This window comes from Parasteatoda tepidariorum, chromosome 2 (genome assembly GCF_982258835.1).
Source record: "Parasteatoda tepidariorum strain Cologne lab strain chromosome 2, Ptep-v5.0, whole genome shotgun sequence".
In the NCBI taxonomy this organism is placed as follows: Eukaryota; Metazoa; Arthropoda; class Arachnida; order Araneae; family Theridiidae; genus Parasteatoda; species Parasteatoda tepidariorum.
Window position 1 is genome coordinate 44,322,075 of NC_141756.1, and position 11,970 is coordinate 44,334,044.

Consider the following 11,970-nt stretch of genomic DNA (forward strand, 5'->3'; position numbering starts at 1 on the left):
ATTTATTTTCTGATATGTGAATAAATTCTAGTTCATTTTCGTTAGGACGAGTCCATTTTAGAGCTTGAAACTTCATTTCAATCTTCATCTGCGTTTTCTCGTAGAGATATCTGTAACTTGAACAGATATAAATCCTTAGCTTTAGACTTTTTTTGTTCAATTTTAGATATATTATTCCACCAGCCGCCAATTTAGATGCGTTCAGAACACCTAGTTAGTTGGGAAATATTATTTTAGAGTGTTGATAATAATTACTATCTAATATTGTTAGAATTACTAAATCAAGGCATAAATAAAGTGACAAAAACGTAACTATCCATAATAAGGACCTGTGTTAAAAATGAATAAGTTCAATAACGATTCGAGTGAGTTTAAAAAAGTCAAGGTAGTTTTACGAAGTCAAATTTAAGGAATCAACATAAAAATGGGAAAAGATGCTTCAAAAAACTTTTTTTCATGAGAATATGATTATTTTACAAGCAGATTGTTTAACAAAATATTCAAAGAATTGTTCAAAAAGATGGCCAAAGTAATTTCTCAAAAGATCTTCTCTGAGCTGCAATGCAAGCTGCTGCTTCACACCTGCTGCGTAGGGAGTGTCGTACATTTGTGAAAACAGCAAGTAATTTCTTGGCGCAATTCTTCGTACATCAGCTACATGTTTTTTAAGCAATTTCTTTATACATCAATCATAATCCTACGACGGAATACTTTTTTGAAGCATCTTTTTTTCCATTCTCGTGTTAATTCTTTAAATGGAACAGTAGAAAATTACCTCTTAACCCTTGAACCTATCTTAAATTCTATATCGGTTATTGCTTGTGCTCATACGTTCTGTCAACCAGTGAAGTTTTGTCGTCATGTTCAGACTCACTCTTTATACAAATTTGATTGTTTGATTCTCAAACTAATGATTCAGACATTCTCGCCATATTTGTACAAAAAAAATTAAACCATTTATTATTTGATACTAAAATTGAAGCATCACTACTCTAAAAAAAGTTCACATTTAATCCTTGAAATTTTAAAATCAGCTCCGTTTGAAATTTAAATATTATTTTTATCGATCTAAGATTTACTATGAACATTCATTTGGTTATCTAGTTCTTATTTTTTGATATAAAATTATATCAAAAATTCCAATGATATAATGATTTGATAACTACTATCATCATCCATTTTATAGGTAGGTAATATATTAGCTAATTTGGTTCTTTAATAGCTCACTAGAATGTTCGAAAATATTTTGCTTCAGGATAAATTACTTTTAATAACTTCATAATATTTGCATCATAAGGGAAGGAAAATACTTTAAAAAAAATCTTTTTCTTATAAATTCTTGCATAAATTGAATAACTTGATTTTATACATTAAGAATAGCACATTTACTTTATATAATTTGATTTTCCAGAGATCCTAATATACAATTCTCCAACGACACGCAAGGCGAAAACATTAGAGGACGTTATGAAAAATTAACATGGCCGATGTATGAACCTGTGCATCAGAAATATTTAAGCATATGTAAGATTTGATCTCATATTTCTTATTAAAAGAAATTACAAACGAATAATTATCTTAAAAGAAACTTAAAACAAAAACCTAATTTTTGATAAATATCATATTTGTATTTATAGTTTTCATTTTTTGTAGAAATACAATTTTGTTCAATTCAACGATTTTGTCATTTTTACTGTTTTTTATACTTGCTTAAATTTTATGCATTTATGCGAGCATTACTTAATATTTATTACAAAAAAAGTTTAATATTTGTTATCCACATACTTTAAACCATAATGCATACAGTGGTTACAACCTTATAAAGTTGTTAATTCGAATCACGTTTCTGCTCAAGTTAAACCATAATACCATGAATCCTAAGTTAAGAATTCTGGTTTCGTTAAACTGATCACCATGTTAAGTTTGCAATAAATTGAAGTGATATTACGGTTTAACAGGCTCAAAACTTTCTATCAACTTTTGAATGGTTAAGAAAAAGTTTTGAAACAAGTAAAAATGGTAAAATTCAGTCAGTAAATTCATCTTGTCGGTGAATCCATGTTAAGTGTATGAAGGAATTTTTGTTTGTTTACTTTTTTATACAGTGAAATTTGTTGTTAAAAACGAGCAGATTGGTTTGTTGAAATGATATGAGAAATGATATTCGTATTTGCAATGATAGATGTAATAACTATTTTGCCATTTTTGACACAGAGACTATACTAGTGACTAAATCTATGCAGCAGCTTTTTGTAATTTTCAAAATTTCTGTTATGCATAGAAAATATTAAGTTTAATTTTCGTTTAAAAATATTTTATTTAATTTATGATAGTGCTAATTTTCTTATGTTTTTTATTAACGTCCTATTTGTAAGTAGTTCTCACTATTTTTTACATGCTAAATATTTAGTACTGTTTGCAATTCACTATATGTAATATTACTCAATATTTTATGTCATTCTTACAGCTATGAAACCTCGAGTTCGTGATCATTATCATGCCCACCGCTTATCTTATTGGCTGAATCTAATTCCGAGACTACATAGTTCTGGTGACGTCAACGTATCTGTACAACATCACAGACTTCAAGACCACGACAACCCATTTAGCTATGACGGGACTGTGCGTCATGCTTCTGGAGGAGGTGGACAACTCTTTCCTTCTGCTACAACTTCACCCAATCAGGACGCTGATCACCGTTCTGAGGAATTCAACGGTTCTAAAAGTGATACGAATGCAACCCACAAATTAGATTCAAAGGAAACTGAAATCGTGTCCAAACTTGACAAAAATAACAAAACTCATTTAATGGGTGAACATCAAAAAATGTATTCTACAGCTCTTATTGCCACTATTGCTGTTGGATGCACACTTTTGGTATTGAATGTAGTTATATTTGCTGGAATTTACTATCAAAAAGAAAAAGATAGTCTTGAAAAGAAACTTCAAAAATCATTTTACCAGGTAGGCAGTATTTTGACTTAAAATTTATGTATCTTCGATCCGGATAAATATAAATAAAAATTTGAACAAAGAAATAATGAAAAATGAAAATGGTATAACCAAGTGACAATGATAAAATAAAGGAGGAGAGAAAAATTATAAGTAATTATTACGCAGCTATGAGCAGAGCAATCGCCTTAAAATGAGGGGATCCAGGATCGAATGTCAGTGATCGAATCGCAGCTATAACTGTTGGATATTAAATCGACTCCCGAATCATACCAAACACAGAATTGGTTTAAAATTTCCTCAGCAGTAGATGAATCATGAGTTTTAGTCCCCTTGCTGTCGGCTGACAATGGTGGTTTTGTGGTTTTCCTCTTCAAGTAAAGCAAATTTGGATTACGCCCATCAGAAAGTCCCCCACAAAAATTACTTTTTCCCAAAGCTTGATCCCTTTTCTTCTGGGTCTGGTTCAAAATAACAAGGCTATGGAGGTGAACATTGATTGTTATAAACTCTGAATCGGGTCGGCTGTTCAACACAGTTTATAAAATGTAAAGTAACTAATTCACGACGACAAACTATTTATGTTGTTTTTTTCCTAAGTTATGCAAAAATCCCAGCTAGTTCTTTTTGACACTAGAACATATGTATAGTTGGAAAATTTGTATTTAAATTAGCAACGCTTTTATACTTTTAAACATTAAATGCATATTTATCAAAAATTTTCTGTTCACAATTTTTAGAAAACTTCGAAGTTTTAAACATCAAATTTCTGAACTCTATACGCTTTTGAAGCGTCCAGTGATTGATAGCTTTAAAATTTAATTCTAAATCGAAGCATTCGAATTCCAATAACTTTATTCCCTGCCTTTTTTGCAGCACAAAAAATTGAAGTATTATTAGAAATTTTATTCAAAAAAAGAAAAAGAAGAAAAAATTTACAATATAAAGATATCCGGATCAAGTTATTGACTTGTCTCTTACGATATATTTCCCATATATTCCTTATTATATATTTCCTTCTTTTACTATATGTTTACTTTTCTCTTACTATATATTACTTACTATATGTTATTGTACTTTTTACCGGAATAATTTAAAGATCAAAATCAGTAGTAATTATAATGCAACTATTTTTACAGTAATAATTACCCTAAGATCACTGAATCACTCTAGATAAATAAATCATACTGCAAAAGTTACGGCATAATATTTCATGGTATAAATTGATGGATAATCACCAAAAGTGTCGGTACTTTATACCGTAATATTGATTTATTTTTCTACAATATACTTTTTATTAACATCGTTACAAACATAGCTCATGAGAATTTTTTTTTCTTTGCATTATAAATTCGTACTAAGCATTCCGGAATATATTTTGTGTTCACTTCAATAAATTCGTAGATATTTACTACGTGTTACCATAATATTTTTCTCAAACTTGTAGAAAAATCTATAATTACGAATTATTCTAATTTAAATCAGCACAAGCTTTCCCAATCAACTAATTTTCTCTTTAAACACTCCTCAATCATAATTGTTTCAGATAAATGAGTTAGATGCTAAAAATTGTTTCGATAAATGGCTTTCTAAATTCAAATTTTAACTCTTCTCTTTAATCCAATACTCATTAGCTATTGAGAATTTCCTTGACATACTTTATATTCTATAGAACTTTTCAAGTTATGTTAGTTATTTTCCATCATTAACATCATTTTTACTACGCTAGTTAAATACAATATGTCATGTCAGCTGTAAGCGTTTTTTTCGTATACATCTTTCAGTTGTTAATAAGCTTCAACGTGACTTAATTGACGTGAGTTGAGTGACTTGATTCCGTTGCACTACAATCACTATGACCATATTCTAAACTCCAATTTTCGAGATTTAATTTTTACCACTTTTTTAGTATTTTTTACCTATTTTTTTCAAGGATGTCTTTAATTTTCAAATTAATATTATCATTAAAAGTGTAAACCCATCAAGCTTATTTCGGAACATTTCATTTAATATATAGCTAATGCATGAAAATGCTGCAGTCATACTTTTACAATATTTTAATACCCACATATAGCATATGTTGAAATATATTTTGTTTAATAGTACAAAGTAGTAAATATTTAAAATAATTTTTTTGTCATTTGCACAGTTAAAAATTTCACTTCAAATTTCGATAAAAATGCGATTACTTTTTTACCATAATATCCATTTATACCATAACATGTTACAGAACAAAAAACTGATGCACCGTAAATTTTTTCAGTGTGATAAAAGTGCCGATACTTTTTACCATATCATCCATTTTTACCATTGCAATTTAACCATAACATGTTACGAGAAAAAAAACTGATATACTGTACTTTTTTAGCGATAATTACCTTAAAATCCCTGAATTACTCTAATTAAATAAACATTATTGTAAAAATGTAGTATAATATTTTGCGGCGAAAATGGATTTTACGGATAATGCACCCAAAAAACCTTATTTTATATCGTAATTTCATCCTGAAATTTTTTCAGTAAGTCTTGATTTTCTTGTCAAACTGAAAATAAAAATATTTATCAAAATTATTATTTCATTACTACATTACTAAGTTATTATATTTATAATAGTTTTTTTTAATAAAAATGTAGAACATTACCATTTTCCATTTTACCTTTCATACACTAACATTGTTACTTAATTATAATGCAATTTGAGCGTGTACTTTCATTTTAGTTACTAGAATATGCTACTGTAATGTAAATATGTAGTTCGTATATTAAATGTGTAGTACATAAATAATTACTATTTTATCTAAAAACTTAAATCTTCAATTATTAACATATTTCATAAGATAAAGTATGCTGGTTATAATTGCACTTTGAAATTTTAGGAGCGTCGTAGTGATGATGAGGATGGCCACGGATCAAGTGAAAAGCCATTTCTTGTCAAAGACCTTTCATCATCTATGATGCTAAATCAATATTGTTCACAACAAGAGTTTGATGGGAGCCAAACATTAGATCTTGTCCAGCCAAGCAAGGTTAAACAGTTCCAAAACCAAACGCTCCCATCGGTCAACAGTCGCCAACAGTCCAACGAGGGCACATTTCACATTACTAATAGGACACCTCAAACCGAAAAAGGAGCTGGTATCAGAGAAGCACAACCCTTGCTAACACCACCGTCCTCAAACTCAAATACCCTAGTTGCAACGGCGGATTGTTTGCAATGGTCACATGCTCAAGAAATGTCCGTGTAACCTGTTTACCTAATGTGCAGATTTTATCCGTGTTCTATTTTTTTTTCTGTACTAAAACATAACGTGTTGCTTTTGAAGGAGGTCAGGCACTTGAATCATACAATAATTAATTCAAAATATTATTGAACTTCTATCTCGAAGACGATTTGTAAGATTGAAAGAATTTAAAAGCATTTCCAATGCTTGTGTTATATGTGACGTCGATTATTTGAATAATCTGGCTCTTTAGAAATAGTTGTCATTTTGCGATGCACTATGTTATTTGGATAAGTCACAAGTGTTTGCTTACCAGCTTTAAATATTTTTAGGTCTGACACATGTATTACTAGTAATAAGAAAAGTTATTATTCATTTCTCAAGCAATCTGAATTAATTTAGGCAGTTTAAAATAAGTCTAAAGTAGTGAAAGCTCATAATAAGCAGCATTAATAAAAACAGGTTTACTGCATTATTTTTAAGTAAATTCAGATCAATTAGTCAATTCTTGGCATTTTTATTTCTTAGCATAAAGGCATATCAGTTGATTTTTAATAAGCCTGATAATATTCAGGTGTACAAGAACCTTTTCCAATTAACTTGACCTATTGTGAAATTCAAATGATACGTGCAAAGAAAAAGTTTTTCAATTAGTATAAAAATAAATATTTACTCATTTTTTGATGTTAGCGACATAAATAATTTTAAACGTAAACCATCATTTTATAGCATTAAAAATAGTAAAATTAAAAAAAAATTATCAAAAACTAAGGAACGGCGCAATTTTAGAAAACTTCTTTTAAATACTCATAATTTTGTCCTAAGAAAAGACCACCATCATTATTGCGTTTAATTACAGATTTTGATTAGAAAGAAGTATAAATAATGTAGTGAAGATAGATCAAAAAATTGCCAAATCAAATAAAGGTTGCAAAATAAAAACTAGATGATAAATTTAAACGCTTAAGAAATTTATATTTTCCTACTGAGGCATATTTAAGATTTTAAAAAAAATGAAGTTTTTAAATCAAAAATGCAAATGCTTCTAAACAGATTATTTTGAAAGTTGAATTGATTATTTTGACAGATTATTTTGAAAGTTGTCTGAAATAATACTAAAAGCATTCCAATACACTCAAGTGACTGACTTTCCTTGTTACGTACTACGTCATTATATGAGCTAAGCGAAATTCAAAGTTTTAGTAAGTTTCATTTAAAAAAAAATAGAATTGAAGTGCTAAGATAACTTCTTGAAAATTATCTAAATATAATTTGCTTTTGTATATATTTATTGGTAACATTGTTTTCGCCGTAACTAATTCAGGTTTCACTTTCACTGCTTTTCTGTGATAGTTTTTTTTCTTCACAATTTAGCTTAAGTTACAAATTTTAAAAATTGTCTTTAAATATTAAATTCTCATTAAAGTCTAATGTTTCCTAAAATGTGACAAGAATAATTTTTTTTTAGTTTATTAATAATTTCTGCATCAGATAAATATCCAAAATCAAATATTTAAATTCGAATAAACTAATCAATGCGAAACATTTGAAAATATTTAGGCTGTACCTAACTTTTATTACGTATCAACACAAATTTGAGAGCTAAATAGCATTTTGTGTTGAAATCTCTTAAAAATTATGCTAACAACATATTAAAATTTTTATCAAAACAAAATTAAGCTTAAATTAAAAATCATGGTTAAAAAACCTTGGATATGGTATAACTTAGTTGTGTGTTCGGCATACTGTGCCAAGATAAAGATTCAACCCATTTATTTTTTAACTAACAAATACTTTCCAGTTTATGCGTATTCTTAGGTTATTCTTAGGTTAGGTTGCTCATTTTCTAACAGAAAGATCCGGAATTCAAATTCCTGCTTTACGCTATCAAGATTTAAAAAAAATCATTTTTAATTTAAGTTTAATTTTGTTTTAATGGTAATGTTTCGGATTCATACTTCCCTTTTAATTCTTCTGTAAATATAAGGCATTTAAAAGGAATGGAAATGGTCAAATGTCTAAAAAAACACATCTGATTAAAAATCTACAAATAATAAAATATTTTTATTAGTTACATTCTATAATACCAAACTAAACCCCCAATCTATACTCCTGGGGGTGCTTGGGGTTACTTTTTATGCATTTATTGCAGACTTGAATTATCCAGAAAAAAGTACTCTGATTTTAAACACACACTATGGCAATTACGGATACAATGTGAACTCGTATCTCAAGAAATGCAAATGAAATTTTAGAAAAAAAGTACAATTGTTTGATACTTGAAAAAACCATAGCTCAAACCCTCTACAAAAAAAGATCACTTATTGCCTACCACAATATTTTTCTGAGCATTTGGGAATGAAGAAAAGTGCTTCCAATTTTTATTATGATATGATAGTGATATGACCGGTATTTCAAGAATTATCTCTATCTTAAACAATTTGAATGACATCTTTATATGGTAATTTTAGTGTCAACTGAAAATCAAGATGCAGCAATCTGTAACCCACATTGGGGCTCTTTTCCCAGGAAAACCAAATGTACAATAAAAATATAGTTGTTTCAATCTGAAATTTAGATGTTAACTGACGGACATTTATGAATTTTTTTTCGCAGTTATCGAGATATTTGGTCATCTTCAGATATTTTAGACACTTTTTAGATTTCAAGAGTACTTATCAAAAGTGAAGGAAAAATATGTATAAATATGAAGTGTTTAAATAAATGTTTACATGAGAAAATTAAACATTTTGGGAAGGAAGGTTAAATTAAAAACATCTGAGATTTTTGATTGTCGGAGGAAACTAAGAGAAAGTTAAAGATGTCTATTAGAAACATCTTCAAATTTCAACGGGAAATTAAACTGTTTCTTTTTTCTTTTTTTTACCACACCTTCTTTAATGTTGTGAATTTGGCAGAATTTTCAATATTTTTTTCCGCACTTAATATTAAACCATGACGTTTAATATGTATATTTTTTTACCTCAGTTTATACAAGAATTCTTAAAAGATATATTAAGGGAAGCGATTACGAAACACCTTGTGCATACTTTCCTGTAGCTTTTTTAAATTGAAATATCTGCATAAATTGAAAGTGAAAAGTTTTTCTTAGCACTTCAGTCTTCGGTGTAACGGAAACATTTCATAACGAAAACAAAATATATAATTACTACGAAAACAAAGTTCAGTAGTTGCTTTCTAAAACGTGTAAATAACCAAAAATATTTTCAAAAATCAACTATATGCATAGATCACCTCAATTTAGTCAGCATATGAAAAAAAATTGTATACTCCGGTTTCACTAACTTGTAAATAATACGTTTTATGGAATATTAAAAGTGCATATATTGCAATTTTGTATTTTTGTTTATAAAAATGAGAAAGTAACTGTGATGTACTGTTGTAAATTATAATGTACAGTATTTTTCTAATAAAATTTGATTTCTGATGTAAATGTTACAAACAAGCAAATTCTGTGTAAGTTAGATCATTTTTTGTTATACGTCATTTTGTAAATAATTGTGTACATTTTTATTTTATTTATTTTGTAAAAAACCTCTGTAGTATTTTGTCTTAAAGGTAATAGATAATTTCTAATATCAGGTTATTATACAAATGTTATCAAACTTATCAGAGGAAAAGTTAAAAAAAAAGAATGTTTCATTTTTGAATATTCTTATAGAATCCTAAAGTCAAAATAAAATGTTACTTTCAGTTCAATATTTTTTCCGACTTAAAAAAGTTTAAAAATATGGTGGTTTGCTAAACATAGGAGCAAAAAAGAGGGCATATAGTTCAGTGTAAAACATACATGTATGTGTACAAAATGTATTTTGTACTGTGTGATATATTCTTGATCAAATTCCGGTAAAAAGTACCAAGATTCAGAGTGCTGATACTTTTACCGTAAAATTCGTTTTACCGGAATATGCTATGAGATAAAAATCAGATTAATCATAATTTTTAAAGTAATAATTATAGTATCATTACTGAATCACTCGAATTAACTAAGATCACTGTTAAAATTACTGTAATAATTACGGTGAATCACTGTAAAAATTACTGTAATCATTACGGTGAATCACTGTAAAAATTACGGTATGAAACTTTACAGTAAACTTTTACAGTAAATGTAGATTTTACGAATGATGCACTCAAAATGACGGTATTTCATAACGTTATTTAATTCGGAATTTTTCGCAATGTAGATTAACCGAGCTTAAATAATGCAAATATGAAAGAATTGCTTTTTATTAAAACTGTCTAATTCCTGCTATACTTATAAAATTAAATTAAAACACCTTGCACATTAAGTGAATAAGAAACTAATAAGTTATCGATATAATGAACCATTAAAAAATATATCTTGACCGAAAGTTAGTAATTTAACCGTGCAATTTTGAAACCTATTTCCCCTTAATGCGAAAAGTGGTTATCATAATTGTTAATGCTAAATATTAAATAATCATTCAGTTCACATACAGAATCTCATTCGAAAATTACCTCATTCATAACCCTTTACGTTAATTCAGAAAATTTAAACTGTTATTTTAAATGAATAATACTTTGGATCTGTAAACACAATGCTCATTCAAACTCACAGTTCTCCTTTAAGCAGATTAAATTAATACTATAAAGATTTTAGATGTTATCCAATTCCTAAATGGTCACGAATGTTTATCATAGAACTATTTGATGGACAATTCGATACATATTATGTTGCAGGCTGCATTCTTAATCACATGATAATTCAAAACGTGATGAATGAAATGAACCTGCTTTAGTACCTTCAGGTATTATTGATCCTCGTAACTTGAATTATTTATATGGTTCGATGCATTCAGATAATGAAATATGTCTTCAGCATCGAAATGTGCTGAATATATCAAAATTACCTTGTTCAGCTTTATTATTCAAAATAAATGTTAGAATAGTTAGAGTCAACATAAGTTTAGCTTTATTGTTAAATTTTATATGAAAATTAAAGTTAAGGAAGACATTTTTTTCAAATAATCTATCAACCTGCCCTCATTTTTCATGTATTTGTAAAATTTAGAAAAAAAATACGTTCATGCTAGGTGCTTTAAAATTTAATGCTTCAACAAAAGTTATTTTTTAAAGAAAAAATAATAGAGATATTTTCTGGTAAACAAACAAAAGAATAAAGCAAATAGTAGTTATTTAAGAATCAGAAACTAATAATTATTATGAAAAATATCCATTCTGAATTTTCTCCATCAAAGGACAGTTATTCTCATCATGAAGATATTTATTTAAATTTTATTTTCAATTTTTAATTTAACTAAATAATAATAGTTCTTTTAAGAATATATAAACATCAAAACATTTATAGTGTAACAATTGTTTTAACATTTTAAACATGTTATATACATCATTATCAAAATTAAGACAGCTAATAAGCTACGACTTAGGATGCAGACAAATTATAATGTCTACCACAGAAATAAAATTGCAAATGAGGGAAAGGATTAATCAAGTGAAACCCAAATGAAATAATCCTAGGAGAATGGAAATGTAAACCAATGTGAATGAGAATTTCAGCAGTGGTTTAAAAAATTTAATTCTGCGTCAATTTGTCGCTTACAATTTGCTGAGTCATCTGAGAGGTTATTCGTATAGGGAACAATTAGTTGTGGTGACAATATGGCATTGGCCACGTTCGTCACAACCACAATTCTTCGGGGCCACAATTCGTCACTACGATAATTTGACGTTAGCACAATTTAATAATGACACAATTCATGGCTAGAACAATTCGTCGCAGGCGTAACATCCC

The 11,970-nt window shown here is 28.2% G+C and overlaps 1 protein-coding gene across 1 annotated transcript in view; it reads left to right on the plus strand.

The window, feature by feature from the left end:
* The window catches only part of LOC107451502 (neuroligin-4, X-linked-like), a 115,034-nt gene extending 106,612 nt beyond the window's left edge, over positions 1–8,422 (plus strand). Inside the window, exons 6-8 of the mRNA XM_021148297.4 lie at positions 1,412–1,524; positions 2,468–2,964; positions 5,829–8,422. Coding sequence (XP_021003956.4) covers positions 1,412–1,524; positions 2,468–2,964; positions 5,829–6,197 — 979 coding nt within the window. The 3' untranslated portion in view covers positions 6,198–8,422. The remainder of the gene's footprint in view (positions 1–1,411; positions 1,525–2,467; positions 2,965–5,828) is intronic.
* Positions 8,423–11,970: the final 3,548 nt, after the last annotated feature.